At 46.2% G+C, this 21,717-nt stretch overlaps 1 protein-coding gene across 10 annotated transcripts in view; it reads left to right on the top strand.

Moving 5' to 3' along the window:
- The window catches only part of Zfat (zinc finger and AT hook domain containing), a 175,209-nt gene extending 163,640 nt beyond the window's left edge, over nt 1–11,569 (top strand). For 5 of the 10 annotated variants that reach the window (XR_003951402.1, XM_006521124.4, XM_006521125.3 and 2 more), the window contains one exon: nt 10,722–11,569. Coding sequence is in view for 6 of the 10 variants with exons in the window: in XM_006521124.4 (XP_006521187.2) it covers nt 10,722–10,961 (240 nt within the window). In the remaining 4 variants the exon portion in view is untranslated. The remainder of the gene's footprint in view (nt 1–10,721) is intronic. The other 5 variants (NR_152182.1, NM_198644.2, NM_001145888.1 and 2 more) reach the window with 2 other exon arrangements.
- The last annotated feature ends 10,148 nt before the right edge of the window (nt 11,570–21,717 follow it).

Genomic DNA, 21,717 nt, shown 5'->3' with positions numbered 1-21,717 from the left:
TTTGCATCAGATGTAGATGTGCCAGTAGCCTCCATCCTGGCCACAGGAATTCCCCTCAGTACAAACTATCCACTTCTTACCCCTTCCTTCTCTTCTCTGTTTCCCTAACCAATCCAAATGTAGGCGTGGCCCAGGATGAGAGCTGCCAGTTTGTATGACATGGCTTCTTCTTGGTGGTGAGCTTTCAGTAAGCTCTTAGTGGACCTTTTAAGCCACAGGGAACAGTCCTTTAGAGCCTATGAAAATAAGTGACCCTGCTTCTTTGTGGTTAGGTGACATTGTAGATTCTAAAGGAGGAAGCTTGGTTACTGAAGCCTAATAAGATCTATGGTCTGTAAAATAGAGAGCATCTCCAGTTAGTGATAGCCACCTGTACAACTTGGGTCAGGGGAGTTAGGGTTGTTATAAGCTACTGCCTTTCAGTTAATTTCTTAGGCTAGATAATGGGTATAGCCACTGAATAGTCAAATGAGACCCAAATACTCTATGTTAACATTAGACCTGTATGCAGTAACCTGCCATTATATGGCCCTGGTCAGAGAATAGTCTGCAGACATATATTGTCTTCCTGCTTGCCCAGAAAGGGCTTCATCTGGAAGAACACTCCGTTTGCTCTCTGTCCCTATCCCCCATCTCTAAGTAGAGAGAAGTTGAGTGGCAGTGACTACTCCCTGCAAGAAGCTCTCCTCCCTTTCTGAGCAGCAATGAAATGTGGAATGGCAGCAGGACCCTCTTCTTCATCCAGTTCTTAGAGACTTTGTTCAAACCATAACCTAGTATGAGTCTATCTATGGTTAGTGCTTATCACACTGAAGGTCTGTAACGGTAGGTGGAGGGTTAGTTAGTCTAGGTGTCCCTCGGCTCTCAAGCACCTGACTCAGGGCCTGGCCCATTTCCCAGGCATCATGTGTGTTTGTAATAATGACTGAGCTCAGAACCAAGGATGCCTTGCTGACTGGGCTGCAGTGCATTTACTGAGCAGTCTCATCATCTCCAGGCAGGCTATAGGTGCCTTGCTGTGTGGAAATCACAAAGGCATGCCTTCTACAAAGTCTGTGACATGGGTGTCAATCTAGGGTGTGTTGAAGTGGCTGGGTCTCCCTGGGCACAACCGTGAATATTGAGCTTGTTCAAATACCAGAATGGGAGGTAAAGAATGCCTGGTTTGAACCCCAGATCTATCTCTTTATAGCTCGTGACCTTGGAAAAGCACTTCTCAATGAACTTCAGTTTCATTCTCTGTAATATTTTAAAATAATAAAATCTCCCCAGTGGGGCTATTGAATAGATTATGTAAATGAAGCAGTTGGCCCTGGGCTTGGTACATGTTAAGACTGCAGTATCTTAGCTCTTGGCACTCCAGACACAGCATAACTCCTTAACTCCTTACTATATGTGTAGAATTCAATTATGAATGTTTTTCTTTTGATGATTCTGTTCAGCAGGCAGCAAGCATTTATCTAGGCTCCATACTGGGAGTCTCAGCAAGGTAAAATGACCCTTTTTTTCCTTTTTATCTTTTGTGATGCTAGGTACTGAACTCAGAACTTTGCCCAGGCTAGGCCAGTACACTCTTATAGAGCTACCTCTCTAGACCCACCTGTTTCTTAGGAGAGTCTGCTGTGCGGCTCATCCTAGAGTAAAAACAATGACATTAACCTAAGTTAACACATGCCTGTGGGCCCCAGTGTACACAACCTCATGTTGAGTCAATTTGAGTTATTTTCACAACGGCAGTCCTCCCTGGGAGAGGCCATTATGGAATGATGTCTGTATCTCCAAATGCATACGTTACAAGTTAACCCCAAATGCAATATTAGCATTAGAAAGTAGGGCTTTGGGGAGAGAGTAGGCCATAGAGATGGAACACTCATGAATGGGACTAATTCCATTAAATTAGGCCTCAAAACTCCTTCACACTCCTTAAACCATAAGATTACAAGAAGTCATAAAGCCGACATATGCTGTGGTAAACACGGTCCTTTCTAGACCCCAGCCACATTGGGACTGTGGTACCAGGCTTTCCTTTTCTATTCTTTCTGAGTGAGAAAAATACAAAAATACACTCCTCCTGTTCATAAGCCACTTGGTCTAAGGTGCTCTGCTACAGCTGATTTGATGGGACTGATGCTGAGGGACCACAGTGAAAAGGTAGGCGACTGTGAGCAAGAAGGCACACTGATCTGAGAGCTAGGGCTCTCTTCTCTATAAGAAATAGCCGAGATGTGTTGATTTGTTTATGTCTTATAAATCTTATTATATAGAATATTTTGCTCTTTTAAATGTGTAATAATACTTGATAAAACCTTTACTATCTATTATTTCCACTTTGATAAACTGAATGAGATTCTTAGATATCTTTATAATTAAATGTTTGCATTTTTATTAAAAGAAAAAAAGAAAGAAAGAAATAGCCAAGAGAGGGGAGCCCTTGTGTTCCGTGAATGGGAGTCAAAGCAAACTCTTTCTTCTTTTTAAGTTGCTCTTGGTCATGGTGTTTCAACACAACAACAGAAAAGTAACCAGTACATCTGCTAACAGAGAAGCATCCCTAGGATGTCCAACAAAAGGCAGGGACAGTCATGGCGAAGGCCTTGTTCTGCCCTTAGCTACTAGGCTGAGAAAATGGTGGGCAATGAGCACTGGGAGTACAGTGCTGTGCATTGACTGGGTGGGTAGGGTGGGGATCTTTTCTCTTGAGGAATTGTAGAGCTGTATAAAATGGTTATCTGACCAGGAGGCTTGCTACTAGAGGCAAAGCCTCACAGGGACATATGCCTGAAATCTTTAACCTGGAGAGGCCCTGTGGGAAGATCCTGGCAGTGATAAGCACTTGCATGTACTAAGCATAAAATACAGCAAAATAACATCTCCGGTAAGATTGTCTACATATGGAAAGATGTTCAGATAGCAAAATGCCACGTCTCCCTCCACCTCTCACTGTGACCACTCTACTGTCTGTTTCAGTGGGCCTTTAAAATACCTCTCTGCTGCCCACTAAACAAGCACATGTCAATATTTATTGAGCACCCACTGTAAAGCAAGTAGCATGTATACATCCTAGGGAGAAGCTTGTGCCAAGTGTGCAGGGTTGGTTCATGTGTTGGAAGGCCATCTTTTGGGGGTGGAGCCAGGTGTGAGCTCTTGCTCCTGAAGGAACAGCACCTCACAGTAACTGTGAGTACCATTCCTCACTCACTCCTTCTGAGCTACCATGCTGCTCTCCGCATTGCTTATAGTTTACAAGACAAGGATCTACTTCTCCCTACCCCGCAGGCAAGTGAGGGCAGGTTAAATGGGACATAGACTCCTAAGGCATAGAGAACTGTAAGGTGTCCAGTTAATGAGACCCCTGTGCATTGTGCAGCAAGTTGATTTGTCCAATATGGAAACTTTTTGTCCTTCTCCTGTGATTTAGAGGCCAGGAAGAAAGCTACCCACCATTTTCCTCTTCCTTTTACCAAATTCTTTCTCAAAGACAGTTGGTCCTTCCCATTCATATTAGGTCAGGGAGCTCAAGTGGACAAACTTGAGTAAACACATGGGTTCTGCATCAGAGCCTGCCCTACGCTTCATACACATGATACAATTGTGGTTCTATGCCCATCATGAGGCCCAGCATCTCAGATGCCAGAGATTGCTATTGAGACAGGGGACAGATATTAGCAAGCTGCTATGAAATCTTGACTTTGAATTTTATCTGAGCCGTATGTTCCCAGAAAAGAAAAATATCAGCTCTCTGCCTACTACTAAGAGAAAAATAGTGAACAGAGGAGGTAACCCCTGTGAAAGATGGTTGCCTGGTGTGGGGAGAGTCACAGCTTTCCCCCATCCTTTCATTCTGTCCCTTTAAAAGGGCTTTCAATCTTCAGGAATGGCTTCTTCCTGTCTGTGAATATTTTTGTTATTTGTACAAGTTTCTTGGAGATAGCATCACCCCATTTTGGTCTTCTATATAAATATACATATTTCTAAAGTTAGAAACTTATGATGTTTTCCCACAAAGCACATTCATTTATCATTTCTCTTTCCTCAGTAAATTTGGGATTGTGTTTAAAGTGTCTCTGTTTCCAATGCATGGAGCTCTACTCCTAAGCTAGTTTGTGACAGGGGGTGTGCCTGCTGTGACCCCCATGAGACAGATCTGCCTCTCTTCTGGGAGTGCAGGGGAAGACATGGCGTGTTGATCACCCACGCAGCGTGGAGATTCTAACTGCTGGGAGGAGTATGCTCCTCTCCAGAACCAAAAGGTCCAGGGGATAGGCCTTGGAAGCGTGGCTGCTTTCTCGTTTGGTTCTGGCTGAGAAGTAACTCTGACCGTTCTGGGAGTCCGGGCATTTTGGATGAAACCATTCATTACATCCTTTGCTCCTATCTTAAAGAGTGTATGTGGGAACACCTAAGCACAATGACACAGGCCAGGCTGAAGTGAAGTGACAGTAAGATAGTGGCTCTGAGGATATCAGCCCCAGGCTAGCTAGTAAGTAGCAAGGTTAGCTGCTACGAGGGCAGACGGCTGACAGCTCACAGTCACTAGTCCATGAACCCAGAAGTTTCATTGAATAGTAGATACTATGTCACATTGATTTTACTACCCACGATACCCATACACATGACCAAAAGACAAAAACAGTCTAGTGTTCTAAATATGCTAAGGCAAAGTAAATAGACTTGTTTATCGTAAAACTGAGAGTACTCAGCCACAACCACACACAGATTCAGAGGTCAGCAGGAAGATAGTTCCTCTGTAGATACTGAACCTGTGTATTTGTGGCTGCTCCTCCTTGCAAAACAGTGCTAACTTGACTGGACTTAAGATGGCCAGCTGGCTGTCTTATCGTTAATCTGTTTAGGAGAGATAGAGAATGAAGCTAGATCCAAAGAGGTGACATCAGGAGCAAGATACCTTCTTCCCCACTCTGCTAAATCTCAAAGTGGAAGAAGTCTTTAAGCCAAAGAGGCCAGCCAGGTGGCCTTGAGAATCTAAGGAAGTGTTGGTGTGTGGGTGTCAGCTCACTGAGACCAACTTCATACTTCTGAGTCCTGGCACAGAAGGATAGTAGACCCTTTTAAGTTTCTCTCTTGTCATTGGAGCAGAGTCCACCATGGTTACCCCAGCTACCAGCAAGGCTGAGAGAAGGCAGGTTTGGGAGCAGTATACACCATGAGCAGTACACTAATAAGAGGGAGAACAATTGTATTTAGGAAATGAATAGTATAGTGTATATACTATACTATTCTACTCTCATAGCTTGGAAGTGAAGAGTTGACATCTCAGGGCTAGCTCAATCAATGCTGTGACCCACTGGGTGAAAACCTGATCTTACTGCACAAAGCCATATGGAAATATAAGTTCAAGGTGCCTGTGAGACTTCTTAGGGGAGAGAGCACAAATTAGAGCTCCCAAGCTGAAGATAGGATCTTCTTCTCAGAAAGGGTGCGTGAGGCAGGACGAACAGGACAGGTGGATGCTCAGGGACAAGAGTATGTGCATGTACAGGGACTAGAGTTGAGCGTGGAGGCAGAGCAGGGGAGAGTACCAGGACAGAAAGGTTCTTGCCAGTTCTAGAAGGAGCCCAGGCTTTATGATGTGGTTGCAGGAAGCCATGACTGAGAAAGATCATGGCACAGGACACTGGGTGCTTTAAATGATGGATCACCTGTGGCTAGCTGAGGACCTCAGGAACTCAAGCAGTGCAGCAATCTAGAGGCAGGAACTGATGCAGAGGCCATGGAGGAGTGGTGCTTACTGACTTGCTCCTCATGGCTTGTGCAGACTGCTTTATTAAAGAACCCAGGACCACCAGCCCAGGAGCGGCCCTACCCACAATGGGCTAGGCCTTTTGTCATCAATCCCTAATAAATAAAATGCCCTACACTTTTGTCTACTTACAGCTCAATCTTCTGGAGTCATTTTCTTAATTAAACTTCCCTCCTCTCAGAAGACTATAGTCTTTGTCTAGTTGACATAAAACTAGCACAGACAGACACACATATACATAATTCCCTACACATAGACATGTGCAAACCCATCTTTCCATGTTTTCTCAGAGTCTCTCTCTCTCTCTCTCTCTCTCTCTCTCACACACACACACACACACACACACACACGCAAGAGTTTGGCTCTTGGATTCTTTAAGAAGTGGCTTCAGCCATTTGCTGGGCTGCAGCCCCAGATACTTGCTTACCATGGACACTAATGATATCTAGAGAAAGCATTCTCCAAGGCATGACTCAAGTTATTTGAGATGTGAAGGATGCCTAAGTTATGCAGTCTCCTGGCATGGCAGCAACAGTGGCAGAGATGATGGTGGTCTTGACTTTCTGTCTCTTGAAAGGCATAAGGATCCCTATCCTGACAAGACCCTTCAACTAGGATCCGTGGGTTGAATCCACTTGTCTGCTTGCAGTCCTGCAGTGGCCCTCAGGCTTGGTATGAGGGCAGCATGTACTAGAAGGGTACTGCTAGTTGTATTTATTCAGACATATAAATTAAATGATAAAACAATGTCTCCCCACTCTGTCCTTCTGGTTTCTTCTCATTATTGGCCAGCTGAAGTATTTTTCATCTTCCTTTAACCATGTATTTATGTGCCATGCTGGGTCCAACTTTCGCTGTATGAAGCCTGGCAGTTCCAATGCCCCATGGTGACTGAGCTCAAACTTATTTAAGTAGATGGTGCTGATAAGGATGTGGCCATTAGCCCCAGCACAGGTGTTCGGGATCTGGTGCCAAGGAGTTATTTGCACACTGTTTTGAGAGCTCTGGGTGAAGGGATGCCGCAGATGTGTCCTGCTTCTTCTGATCCTTGGTGGCTTTAAAGAGTTCCTATCAATGCCAGCTAGTGAGAATGTTTTCTCCTTTCCTCATTGCTGCTGGGATTCAGCCATGAGTTACAGCTCCTTCTTCCATTAATTATCTTGGTTTGCCATATGTCTGCGTCATTGACCGTGTCTCTGGGCTGTTTTGGTGCCCCAGGAGGTAGTAGTTAGTGTCGTCTCGAACAGAAGAACATGTGCTCAGGTTGAGACTCTGAAGGTGCTGAGGGCTGTGAGCCGAAGGCCAAGAGCTGCCAAGAGGGAAGAAGTACTCACTGCAGGCTTCCAGTGGACCACCCCTTTTCTGTGGTCTTTCTGTAGGACAAGGCAGCTAACTCCTCATAGTTTTCTCTTGGCCAATGTTGGGTGCTGAGGATACAATATAGATTGTGCCCAGTCCAGAGGACTATGCTGTTGGTCCTGCTCTCTGTTGTATGATCGTGAGGGATGACTGAGGGCATGGAGTCTTTCGGTGTACTCTTATTAAAGAGATAATAAAATGAGATCCAGCCCAAGAAACTGATAAGAGACTAGGGGAGAGGCTGTGTGGTGGTCCAACCACCTGCTGCCCTTTTGGCTCAGTTTTGGGTTGGAGTAATTAATTACCTGAAGCTCATGTCCACCAGAAGCACAGGAACCTGGGTGTGGCCTTATCCTCTGCTTGGCCATCCATGGCTGTGTTAAGTGTAGTACCTTGCAGACAGCTTTCCATCTTTCCTGAGCCCCACACTCCCTGAGACTTGGGTGCTAAGATCCTTCAGATGCTGTGGGGAGTGATGGCTAGGGTAAATAAACACTGATGCTTATCTGCACACCAAGTATTGCTGTTCTCCCCAGATGCTATAAGTCTGCTTAGAGAACTTAGAGGTGGACTGTAACACAAAACCAATTTGGGGTCATAAAGGCCTGGGGAGTGACGCAGGCTGCATCTTCCTTGAGGGTCTGTGAGCAAGAGCAATATCTGAGACTTTCTTGAAAGTTGGGAAGGAGAGGATTTAAGCTTGTGGGGATGGATTTTATATAGACAGTGGAGAGGAAGCTGAAGAAGGGTGAGAAGGAAGGAGAGGTGAGGAATATGGAACGAGTGGAGTGATTGGAAGATCCCAGATGACATGACATATCAAAATATCCATCCATGCTGCAGAGCGGACCATGAGATGAAGGTGAAGAAAGAGACAGGGTCTCCACAGGAAGCTGCTCTCCAGCAGCAATAGATCTGCCAAGGATAGGTCACTAGCATCATTCTGGAACATCTGAGGTGAGCAGAAGTACTGAACATAGGACCTGATGTTGTGAATAATTTATGCAGTCCCATGGATTAAGGTTTTCTATTAGACTCTCTGTGCTGCTAATAATTTAGCTGACAGACATGTTAGATGCAGCATTGGGAGACATAGAATATCCATCTCAGGGGGTAATGACACTGTGAAAGCCATATTATTTCTGCGACAGAGAACAATTTTAAGCCTGTGCTAATAGATTAAACTGCTGGAGTGATCATTTTGAACAAAGAGAATGGTTAGAGCTGTACAAGCTAACCTTTGTCTGCCTCGGATGGCTAAAGAGCAATAATTCTACCCTATCAATCTGGGGCATGTGATATCGTTAGTCACTGCCACGCTCGCCAGCTGAGGAAGAACGAGCTCTAGGTTCCACTCATGCACACCGGGTCCAGCGTTTGCTCTTTGTGAGCTGCTTGACCTTAGTTGAGTCACTGGACCCTAGGGGCTTCACGATGCCATTTGTGAAGAGGGAACAGGTAGTATGTATGAGGAACTGGAGTGAGGCTTGAGGGAGTGTTCAGTAACCACAGCAGGAAACAGCTGTTGACTTCTGTGGGAGCAGGGTAGGCAGTGCATGCCTACAGAAATGGCAGAAAAGCAGAATGAGCAGGTCACACTTAGAATGCTTGAGGAGCGCACATATCCCAAAGGCTCATAAGCCCCTCTGTAAAGCAGCTCCTTGCCTCTGGCTCATCCTCACTGTGGAGCTCCTAAGTATGTGGAGAAGGTGGACTTGGGGAGCACCAAGTTAGCTTGACCTGCTTAACCTAACACGTGCTTATGCTAGGACTTCAGTGAAATGCACAGCTAGCATCGTCTGTCACCTTTCCTGATGATCCATTGTGATGTTCCATGCATAAGAATCAATAGACAGACGAATGTAGTACAGGTTTTGGTGACAAGACCAACCTGGGGCTAGATATTAAAGACAAAAAACAAATGGGAAAAGGGTTCTCTTAAATGGACTTCAGCACCTAGAAAAGGTAGCAGACAAAATAGAAATGTTCAGCAGGATGGTAAGAGAGCGAGCGTAGATGGGCGGAGGCCTGGACTTCTCAGAAATGTCTGCCTTGCTTTATGAAATAAAGGCTTGGTCTGTGTGTGAGCTGCTAAGGCACTTAGATCTGAAGAGCTCATTGCAAACATCGCTTTAAACCTCATCTGCCCTTCCCTGCAGCCTTCACCCTGCCATACTGAGTACAGCCGGGTATATCACATGAGCTCATTGTGGCTCTCTCCTTCTGCTCACCACATGGTACCACCACACTTACCTGGCATGCACTGTAGTTTGTGGACATGTTTCCTGAGGACCTCAATGTTTATCACCCACCCTCCTTCCTTCCTCCTCATAGTTTGCTATCAGGTGAGGGAGGAGGTTTGCAGCATCCTATTCTCCCGTTAGGTACTGTCTTTCAACGAAAGAAATTAATATTTACCTCCACAGCCTTGGTTTTGGTGCATTTTTGCAGATAAATGAAATGGAAATAAATAGTAAAAGGAAATAAATGTCTTGGGTTGTCTTGGTTTATACATACAGAAATGGCTAGATAAGTTAGCAGTTTTCTCTCAGAATAGCTTTACAGCTACTGAATTCTCTCTGTCATAATCTTCTTTTAGCATCTAACATCAAGATGCCCAGATTGCACCCACAGCTGTCTCCCCCTCTAATCTCTCCCCCCACAGTCTCTATGAGCTGAACCTTCCCTACTTAGTCTTTCTAAGGTAGGTATGCTGGTCCTTCTTTTACTTTGGGCAAGCCAAAGATTGTAGAGCATCTTGCCCAGGCTTCCTGGAAGTGCTGGAACTGACATTCATACCTGCTCAGTGCATCCCAGAGAATGTCACCCTTGTCACTCAGGCCCTGAAAGGATAGCTACTCCAAATCTCCTAGGGACCAGTGGACTGTCCACCAGCCCCTTATCTGTTTTTCAGCCCATCCCTTTGTTTTACAATCTATGTTCTTAGTTCTTCCTAAATTTGTCTCCTATTCCTCTTCTCTGGTTAAAGATGATTTTATTATTACAAATTGCCAACAGCCCAGAGCTGATTGATAGTCAGGGACATGATACGTTGGCATTGGTAGGAATTTGGACTCTGCAGTCTCCAAGCAATCAAAGTCCTGGCTATTGAAATCAGCTGGTTTTCTCTACTATCAATGTTCCCTGACCTTCCCTGCCCCAGCACTGTGGCAGCATGGATCTATTGGCAGGCCTCCAAAGAATTGCCAGGCATCTGCATTGATGGACAGCCCCTGGGGACTGTAGCATTTGAAGTGCGACTCCCAGAGTAGCAAAAACAAAGAAACCAGGAAGAACCTAGCCACTTTTTCAGTGTCAAATGGACCAGGTATATATCTTTAGGAGTCTCCTAATCTATGCTGCATGCTTCTGCATTTCATAACCCCATGGTACCTTTGTGACTCCACACCTTGGAGGTTCCATTTGCAACATGGGAAAGACCTGACCTTGTCACTCTGTGTCATGGAGTCTCATTCTCCTCTTCCATGAAGAGGGGCGAGACAATATAGCATCGATGAGAGGACTGCATGCGGCTCCCAATGCCCATTTGTAATGTTGACATTATTGTTGGACCTATGTCACCTTTCACTTTCCCTCCTAGGTCACCGATGAGGAGCCCAGTTCCAACCACACAGTCATGATTCAGGAGACTCTCCAGCAGGCCTCCGTGGAGCTGGCCGAGCAGCACCATCTGGTGGTGTCCTCTGACGACGTGGAGGGCATAGAGACAGTGACGGTGTACACACAGGGTGGGGAGGCCTCAGAGTTCATCGTATACGTGCAAGAGGCTGTACAGCCCGTGGAGGAGCAGGTTGGGGAGCAGCCAGCCCCAGAACTCTAGAATCCCTGCCTCCTGTGGCAGCCAGCCTTGGTGGCCCTGGAGACCACCTAACCCACCAGACCCATCTGTGCTCTTCTTGTCTACTGGCCCAGATAGAGTTCTCTGTAGTGTCCTTTGTGTGGTCAAAGCCAGCACACCACCAGCAATACAGAATCCTAGTCCTCAGTACAAATCACATCCTGACCCAGGACCCTCTGTTTCCAGGAGACCTTCCCATCAGTTCTCCTGTCCTACGCCTTCCTTGCTTCAAGATCCGGAGACTCCTCTCCCCATCTGCATCATCTCTGATTATAACCCCAGCCCTTTGCATCCCTACTACCTGGTGCTCACCTTCTGCAGGGGCCCACTGTGCTGTCTGTGAGAGGACGACAGATATCACACAGCAAGTGGCCTTATGTCTTTTGAGTTAACCACTGGGTAGGGTGGGGCAGGGCCTTCCAAGCATTCTCCACAGAGCCCTGCCCTCCTCAGTGCAAGGACACTGGGAACAAATGAGTGACCCATAGTCCTCTATCACAAGGGCCCAGCTTGGAATTCTTTTTGCTTTTGAAATAAATGCATTTTCTCACCCCCCCCCCCATTTAGGGGGGGTGGGTGAAATAAAAGCATCTGTGCCTGTTCCTTGTCCTTCTTTGGGGCAGCTTATACTTCCTCCACCAAAGTCCCCTTCTCCCACTGAAGCTGTCTTCAAGGGTGCAGAGACTGGCACACAGACAATGGTACTTCTTAGCATCGCAGTGACCCCTCACCTTACCCTGAATGACATTCCGGCACTCGTGGGAGAGCACTTCAGCAGGGAGCGAAGCAATGTCTTGGCATGGAGGAGACAGGAGAGTAGGCTGACCTCAGAGGAACTAAAGGCCCTCTGCTTGCATGAGTTAGTTTGCACCAATGACCTTTGGAAGGGCCATGGGCTTTGCTATGTAGGCTATATCCAGTGTATGCTGGACAGTAGACAAGGACAATTTCTGTTTTGCCCCAGAGTGTGGGTGGCTGCAAAGGGAAGGTGGTGAGAAGGATTATCCATAAGCCAACTCCACAAGGGGTGGGTTGTGAAGAGGCTGGGATTATATTTATTCTACAACCCTTGGTTGGTGGTGGCCATTTAATAGACTGAGGTGACAGGGTCAGCCAGCGTTCCAGGAGATCTGTCTCAACAAGTGTCTGTATAGCAGTGTCCAAAGTGTAGGCAGAGAATCTGTCTCCAAGCCGGCTCTGTCTTCATCCAAATTTCCTCAACAAGTTGCTAGAGTCCCCCCCCCCCCTCCAGTCCAGTTGCATCTGAATGAGTATGATTGCCAAGTTCTCTGATTATGAACAGACTCGGGTGTCCGAACCTTGAGAGGCTTTGACCAAGGCCCTTAGCCCATGTGAGAGGCATCCTTGATGTTTGTATTCCTAGGGATAGAAGGAAAGTCACTTCCTACAGCTCTTCCCCGGAAAGGGATTGATGAGGTGTGTGTGTGTGTGTGTGTGTGTACCAGGAGGTGCTCTGGCATTCCGTGCTGTAGGAGGTAGCCCCTTCTCCAGGAAGACTGTTTCACAGCTCTGGCTAGGAAGAAGCACTGAGGCCTTGCTCTTCCTGGCTGTTCATATCCTTGTGGACATTGGAAACGAGGCAGTAAGCGTCATGACTCTCGGCTTCCTTCCTACACTGATTTCCTAAGAGTCCAAGCAATAATAAAATACAGCTTGTCCCTGCTTTACTCTTGGGACCTCCTCAACCACCATGGATGTGTTTGATGGATTTTTTTTTAAGCCTAACTAGTATTTTATGTCAGATAAAGAAATAACTGGGAAAGGCACAATGGGCTCTGCCTTCAGGCTTTCTTTTCCATTAGGCGTTTGCTTGGCCAGATCTTGATGTGTTAAGGCATTCTGTCTGCCCACTACCTGTGTCCCTGTAAAGTCAGAGCACATTATTTTTTCCATGGTGCATGGCTAAGATCAATGCCAGTGACACAGCTGTGCCCCAGTAGATAGGGGCCAGCAGTAGAATTTTAGTGATAGGAAATGCTATCATCAAGAAATTAACTTATTCGGAATCTGGATCTGCTACCTGGATCTGAAAAGGCCCAGTTCCCCTTTTCAGCAGGCATGTGACTTTGGTGAACAAGAGCCAGTGGAAGAAGAGAGGCCCAGCGCCAGTCTGAATTCAGACAAACAAATCAGCCAAGAGTGTCTGTGTACCTGGGACTGGGCTGCAGGCACAGTGTAGTGTTGGGCAGGCCTGGAAGCCCCTAGCTCTCTGACATCATCTGCACTGTCTGTCCCTCTGCAGCCAGGACTTGCTTTCCAGGCTCACATAAGCAGGTGCTCAAGACAGATAGAAATGGCAGAATTCCCCTTTTCAGCAGGCTTGCGACTTTGGTTGGACAAGGCCTTTCACTCCGTCATTGGTGCCTGGGGTGATGAACTAGCACGTGTCCTGAGGCCTACAGCTGGTGCATATCAGCCTACGAGATGATCACTGTGCTAAGGTCAGTCCTCACAAAGGCACTGGGAAGAGTGAGCGAACTTGTGTGGAGTGCAGACAAAGTGGTCCATGAAACAAATGAGAGCATGAGAAGTGGTCTCCAGGGACGAGCTCCCAATTGGTTATCTGATAACAAATGGTCAGCCCCCCAAAAAATATACCTAAAAACACCATTGTTTGTACTGAGCAGGTTACAATTGCATATTTTGGAATACACAGAAGCGTGCACACACACACACACACACACACACACACACACCACCTCCAATCACCAACACAAAGACAGGGGCAGAGATGGAAGAATTTGAAAAAGAGTAAGCGGGGTATACCTGGGAAATGGAGAGAGGAAAGGGAAGGGGGAATATTATGTAATTAGATTTTAATTTCAAAAAACTATTTTAAAAAAACAAGAGCATGGGAAACCCGTTGAGAGATGCTCCATGACCTCACCAAGTGCAGAGCAGAGGGTAACTCTGGCCTCTCAGGGCTGGGCTAAGCTGTGGGTATCATCTTTCACCTGGCTGATGACTGAGCTGTGCTGATCTGTGTTTCATGCCTTTGAGGTGACAGTGACTCGTTTTTTAACCTGTATCTACGAGACTAATTTAGCAAATTAATTTTTCTTGTACTAGCTATTTAAAATTCATTAGCTTTTGTCGCTGATGACTTTCTCCTTGCTCTCTGGATCTGCCTGTCAAGGCAGGAGCAGAAAGACCATGTGGTACTAAGCTCTCCCCCTGCCATGACCCTTTGAAAATTTTCCAGTGAATTGTCCCTGCTGTCCCTGAAAGCACCCTGGGGCTACATCAATCTCTTCCCCGTGGTAATAATTTTAGGTCCTAGAGGGATGTCTTTGAGAATCAATTCAGTGGCTAATATTTTGCTGGAGAAGAAAAAAAAGGGGGGGGGGTTGCTGAGGGGGCTTAACCTACTATGGACCACAAAAATTTCCAGGTAAATTATTTTGAAGTCAACCCAGCCCCTTTCTTAGCTGTGACAGGGACATGTTTGGGTTTGATTTTAAAAAATTCTAATCAGTCACTGTCCCCATTCCTGCCGTAATTTAGAGCTTCGGTGGCTTGTGGTAGATCACCGTTGCTACACTTCCTGCAGGCTAAGAAGGCAATGACAGCTTAGTGTATTAACTACCACAAAGCAGACAAAAAGGAACAGCAAGGTCTAGGGGGACCGAGGAGGCTATGCCAGACCACAGTCCCCTGGGAGAACAGGGTAGAGGACAGTAGTAGTACTTGCCACCCAGATCTTGGTCATGATATTTGCTTCTACACATCACTCCCAAGGATTCTCAGTCAGATCTGTGAGTCACAGGTCCTTAGCTCAAACAGTAGCCCTGCCCCAAGGGGGCTGGCAAGGGGTGGACCACCTGGCAAACCCCCCCCCCCCGGGATAAAACTATACAGTCCATTCCTTGATTTCTGTTTTTCTCCCCGGCCACAACACACACAGTTTTCCTTTGCTCTCTGATTGAAGTGCTTGCTGCCACACTGCAGGCATGGAGCCGTGGGTCAGTTGATTGGATGTTGGAGCCCCAAAGCTGGTAGCCAAGTTCTTATCTCAGGTTACAGTGACAGGAAGCTAACACATTTGATGGCAAGCCCTATGTTCATAGGTAGTGCCTTCAAATTGTATACGTGGTGGGACGATGACTAGGCTCTCTTCATGGCTTTTCTAGAGAACATTGACCCTCCCAGTCCGTGTGGGCATAGACTCAAGGAGCTCATCGCCACCTTCTTTTTTTTCTTTTATTAGATATTTTCTTTATTTACATTTCCAATGCTATCCCGAAAGTCCTCTATACCCTCCCCCCCTGCCCTGCTCCCCTACCCACCCACCCCCACTTCTTGGCCCTGGCGTTCCCCTGAACTGAGGCATATAAAGTTTGCAAGACCAAGGGGTCTCTCTTTCCAATGATGGCCAACTAGGCCATCTTCTGATACATATGCAGCTAGAGTCAAGAGCTCCGGGGTACTAGTTAGTTCATATTGTTGTTCCACCTATAGGGTTGCAGACCCCTTTAGCTCCTTGGGTACTTTCTCTAGCTCCTCCACTGGGGGCCCTGTGTTCCATCCAATAGCTGACTGTGAGCATCCACTTCTGTGTTTGCCAGGCACCGGCCTAGTCTCACAAGAGACAGCTATATCAGGGTTCCTTCAGCAAAATATTGCTGGCATATGCAATAGTGTCTGGGTTTGGTGGCTGATTATTAGATGGATCCACAGGTGGGGCAGTCTCTGGATGGTCCATCCTTTCCTCTTAGCTCCAAATTTTGTCTCTGTAACTCCTTTCATTGGGTATTTTGTTCCCTATTCTAAGGAGGAATGAAGTATCCACACGTTAGATACTTGATTTTCTTGTGTTTTGCAAATTGTATCTTGGGTATTCTAAGTTTCTGGGCTAATATCCACTTATCACTGAGTGTAGATCAAGTGACTTCTTTTGTGACTGGGTTACCTCACTCAGGATGATATCTTCCAGATACATCCATTTGCCCAAGAATTTCATAAATTCATTGTTTTTAGTAGCCGAGTAGTACTCCATTGTGTAAATGTACCACATTTTCTGTATCCATTCCTCTGTAGAGGGACATCTGGGTTCTTTCCAGCTTCTGGCTATTATAAATAAGGCTGCTATGAACATAGTGGCGCATCATCACCCCCTTCTAATACCATCATTTCATCAGCATTTCAAATTCTGGAGTGCTCCCAAACCAGTTGCAGAGATGGGAAACATGCAAAGTTCATCAAGTCACCCCCAACATGCAGACATGCTTGGGCATGCAGGGAGGGGCAGGGGGGGAAAGACAAAGACAGAGAGACAGAGATATGAAAAGCAATGTGAATGAACATACCATATCAAAGTGTGGGATGGTGGAGCAATCTGTGTTATATGTGTGCAAACAGGCTCAGAAAACAGGGGACATATCCCATGATGAGAGCAAGTAGGTGCTTCCATTGAGAGCTATGTACCCGCAATGAGGGTTTGGGTAAGGCTTGTCCCTGCTATGTCATCTTCTTGTTGCCTTCAGTTCTTGCGGCTGCTGACCTTACCACCTACTGTTAGAACAGGACAGGAGGGACTCAGAAGGAGACTTTAGGAAGCCACCCCTGCAGCAAGGACCAGCCCCTTTCACTGTGGTCCTCCGCAGAGACACAACTATTCTGTTAGTGTAAGTTGGGCATCAGGAGCCTCCATGGCCTGCAAAAGGAAAGCATCCATCCATAGTTGAGGACACCGTTGATCTAGATGTCTGTTCTGGTCCTCCATGATGTCATAACTCACCCCAAACTGCCTTTGCAGTGAGCAATAATTTTGTTGGAATATTGGCAAATCTAAGGCCATCCCTTCACCCCTGGGAAGTTTTCATAGGAGCCGACTGTGTGTTGGTCCACAAAGGGCGATCCTCCAAATGAGCTGGCTCTTTCAGTGACTGAATCTACACTCTAGAACTGGACATATTTAGTGAACGTAATTTCAGGTAGGTGAACTTGTATGAGTGGGATGCTGTGAACCAGAAACCCTTAGGTGGGGAATGTGTTAAGTGCCTTATACTTGCACCCAATTAGCACTGACCTTGTCTGTGGGAGGCTGGACAGAAAGATGAGAAGAACCCAGCATGTACTCTCTTGTCTACATTCAGTTCACCTAGACAATGTTTGACCTCTCTGGAGGACAGGATTCTGGTTGAATAGAAGGTTAAGTTTGTTGTACCCAACCCTAGACCTCCCACTCTTATCCCTGGAGGATGTTACAGGCTAATGGGAGAGAAGAATACCCCACTTGTGGAAGCCAGTATGCTGCCAAGAAGTCCCCTCACATATGATTGAGTTCTTTGGGAGTCCTAGTGAAAGGCAAAGACCTACTGATATGTTTGGCAAAACATGATATGATGTGAAAGGAGGGTGGGAGGATGTGAACCCCGAGGTACCAGTCATATGACAGATCTATGAAGTTTATTTTGAGTCATGAGAAAGGGGTTGAGAAGGAGGTAGAGGCAGAGAGAGAGGAAACAGAGGACAGAAGAAGAGAGGGGGAGGGGGAGGGAGAGGGAGAGAGAGATTGAGATTTAAGCTGAGAACCGAGCAATGATGTTCACAGTGGTGTGTCCAGTTCCAGCTCCCCTCCCATACTCTTCTAGCATCTGAAGGTACAACTTGGAGATGGATATGTATGTGGTCCAAGGGGCACAGAAGTGCAAAGGAGGAATGCCATTGTCTGAGACAATGGGCCACCAGTAGGGGGAGCTAGAATTCCCTTGGTTGGTCCAAGCTGACAAACCCCAGGCTGGTGTTTGCAGACTACTAGTATAGAGGACCTCTTGAGTGTCCAGGAGAGTGAGAGGAGGTAGAGCCATTCTCTGCCTCTAGAGCAACTCCATTTCAGCCTGCAGCCTGGTGTATAAGAAAAGGACTTGGGATCCTAGAAGTCCTACATTCCTGCTTGAGCCTTCCTGGCAGTAAGCCTTTTATTGGCTGGGCTTCAGTGTCTTCCTCTGGAAAGTGGAGGCACTCAGGCATTTGTGGTCATTCATTATACAGATGGAGATAAGAGCTCAGATCTTTCTAGGGCCTCCTATGATGCAGAGCACAACCTTAATGAATCCCACTGCGAGGACCAAAGGCCATCCCACTGAGATAGACTGAGAATTCAAGCCAGAAGTCTTGAATCTTTTCCCCAATTATGCTATGGACCATGAGTGACCCTAAAAAGTCTCCTCGGGACTGAGTTTCTCTTCGCAGGTTACAACTTTGTAGCCTGAGATGTATTTCTTTACTACAAAGACCTTCAGTTCGCTTGCTCAGAAATGAGTGTTTTCACTCTGTAGGGCTAAGGCAATGATTAAGTATAACTACTGTAGAGCTTGCCAGCTAGTATGTAGGCTGTAGCTATATATAGTATGTATGCTCACTATTTGACATATATCTACATGGTCTGCTCTAAGATAGTATTTTGGGTCTTGTGGAGCTGGAAGGACTCCTGATAGAGCCTTGGGCCACTGCAGTCCTATAGAGACCAACAAATACTTTCCTATAAAGAGCCAGCCAGACGTTAAATTCTGTAAGCAACACTGTCTCTGCTGCAACCACTCCTCTATGCCACTCTAACATAAAAGCAGCTGTGTCAATGAGTAAGCTCAATTGCATTCCAACACAACTTTATTTATAAATGTTGGAGATGGCCCAACTTTGGCCCACAAATAATAGTTTGTTGACCCTGTCCTAGACACTTGGGTCTACAGGGTCAGATCGTTAAAAGCTGCAGATATATTCATGGTTTTTTTTTGTATTTCCAACAGCCAAGAACTTTCACTGTCAAAAATCTGACACAGTTTTTACCTAGGTACCTTTCAACAAGAACCCCCTGGTGCCATTGGTTGAAGATGCCAGTCCTCCCTGCTTGAAGAATGGGAGAGAAGAGTTGTACTCTGGAGCTGCCCCAGGCCCCTGAGGGTTGCCCTTATGTCTAGGTATCCATTTCCTGCTTGAGGAAGGAAAGTAGAGTATATAGACATCCTGATAATTTGTTTTTATTATTATTATTATTATTATTATTATTATTATTTATTATTATTATGAATGAGTCAGTCATATCTGCTTTAGTGGCTTCTAATTCCTTTAATGGTGCTCTGAGGAAAATAAGACAGTGGTAGAAGGGGAATATCCTGTAACCAAAGTGCTGAAACACTAAAAGGGTTGAATGTGTCCGTGTCTCTAGCTGCATATGTAGCAGAAGATGGCCTAATCAGCCATTATTGGGAGGAGAGTCCCTTGGTCTTGTGAAGATCATATGCCCCAGTACAGGGGAATGCCAGGGCCAGGAAGAAGGAGTGGGTGGGTTGGGTAGTAGGGCGGGGGGGGGAGGTATAAGGGACTTATGGGATAGCATTTGAAATGTAAATGAAGAAAATATCTAATAAAAAAAAAGAAAAAGGGGTTGAATGATTGAAGCAAGGTGAGGCGGAGGTATTGTCTGTGGATCAAGTAGCCCTGTTCTCTGTTCCCCCTGGCCACAGATATGGAGGTCTGTGTCCCTCCTGAGCACCCTTCTATAGTGGATCCTTCTTCCGTACAGCAGCTTCTCCTCACTGGGTTTCCTTTCTCTCACCTTGCTAAGCTTCCCTCCCTCCCGGCTGCATCAGCCCCTGATGGATGGTCCCTTGATGGGCCAATCTTAATTAAGTTGGATGATCTTCCTTGAGCTTGCAAAATGCAATTAATTCTTTCAGCCCCAGCCAGCTATGGGAGCTCTATTTGATTCAGCTGTCCCTCCTGGAAAGTGCAGAGAAATACACAAGTTCTGGGCCCTGTGTTGCCGCCCTGAGCCCAGTTAGGTCATCCCTGGTGCTCACCAATAGATGCTCTAAACCTCTGGGTCCCATTACTGTGGAGTATGAATCATGGCCCATGCTGAAGAATCAATACAAACCTCCAGTGTGTTTCCATAGTTAGGTGTCCTGCCCTGCTACAAAGCCTTTGTCCTGGAAACCTTTCCTGACTCTGGTCTCCTGGGGCTATCTCTTTCCTGTCTCTGGCATCATAAACAAACTCAGCACAAACGACTTTGATCTTGTCCTCTCTTAGCTATGCAGTCCTGGTTTTCCACAGGTAAGGCATTGCCTGCTCCCGGAGTATGTGGGTGATGTATCCCTCTTATCCAGACAAGTACACAATCCCTTGCAGGATTTACCAAGAACCCCTTTCTGTCCTGAATCTTCAGCATGTACAGGAGATACACCTCCATCTAACTCTTATCCTAGCTCCCTGACGTTCAGGACAGATGGATTACTGGGAAGTGAAAAAATCCAAGTGCTACATAAAAGGTATTAGGAAAAATGGGGTGAGAATGAGGAGCACAACTTGTCCTGGAGAGTGAGGTAAAGCCTTCTCAGCATATCAGATAGTCCAGAGAAATCTCCTTGATGTAGTAGTTCAGGATCCAACTGGATGAAGGACGTGGCATGCACAGAGACCTGAGGCTGCCAAGAGTTCATCGCAGGAGAACCATGCCATGCCCAAGTGGAAAAGAACTCAGCAGGACGGAGATGAGAAAAGAGGGAGGGGAGCATGGGAAGATTCCTATGAAAATCTAGGAAATGTGGGACTCAGTATCTCTCCACGTGTCAAGAAGTCCTGGATTGGCTGTGCATGCAGGAAGTCCAAATCTGTCCCTTCCCTCCCTTCACCTCCATACCATCCCCTACAACTACTATTCCTTCTAACCCCATGACTTAAGGTGGACTCAGAGAGGATCCTGAACCAGGGTCACTCAGTTTGGAGACACGTACACACCATACCTGCAAAGTTCCCAGATGTGCTTCACATATATTACCCCCACCCCTGACATATGTCCTGCTACATCCCCCGTGAACACTAGAAAACACACACCACACCACACACACACACCATGATCCACACATCCAAAATACAAAACATTATAATCCAGTTACACACATTCATGCCGTGCACTACACAGATATCCCCATACAACACAAACCCACATAGCATTATGTTGTGTGGCTTTTCCTGGAATAAGCCACCTGAGGGGACAATGAGGATGGAACAGAGAAATAGTTCCAGCCAAGTCTAACTCAGAGAACCAGTGGGTTTATTAGGGCACAGAAGCAACAGTAAGGAGTGTGGGAAGCTTTGCCGCTCAACAGACTCCCTTCCTCCATTGCCTGTTAACTGCCTGTGCCTCCTGTGTAGCCCAGTGCACCTGGTGACAGTTTCCCTGCCCATCCAGAAAGAATCTTCATGGCTACAATTTTGTTACAATTTCATAGGTGCAATCATAATTGCTCTGATTTCAAGAGGGCAGTTTCCACGTCATGCTTGAATACCATAGTAAAACACCATATACATACAAAGTAGATAACCACATACACAAAACCAATGCACTTCTCTCACAGGACACATACCACACTGTGCACATAGACCACACTGCACACAAAATGTATACATACATCCCATTTCATACCAAACACACACCACATACCCACATATTCCAGTCAGTGTGCCACCTGCACGGAAGCAAAGAATCCTGCCTGGTTTTTCTATAAACCCTGGCTTGTTAATTGGCTGTCTCACTGCAGGCCTGTTTATCATCTTTCTCCAGAGCTTGGGCACCAAATGAAGATAGATTCCAGGAAGCTTTGAAACGTTCCAAATGCAGAACCCTGAGATCTGCACACTTTGAAGATTGGAACACATTTTAATTCGCCCCGCAACGCTGGATTATGTTCTAATTATCCCTCATGAATGC

Source organism: Mus musculus, chromosome 15, assembly GCF_000001635.26.
Source record: "Mus musculus strain C57BL/6J chromosome 15, GRCm38.p6 C57BL/6J".
NCBI lineage: Eukaryota > Metazoa > Chordata > Mammalia > Rodentia > Muridae > Mus > Mus musculus.
The sequence above is the reverse complement of the archived record's forward strand: the minus strand, read 5'-3'. Positions and strand labels throughout refer to the sequence as shown.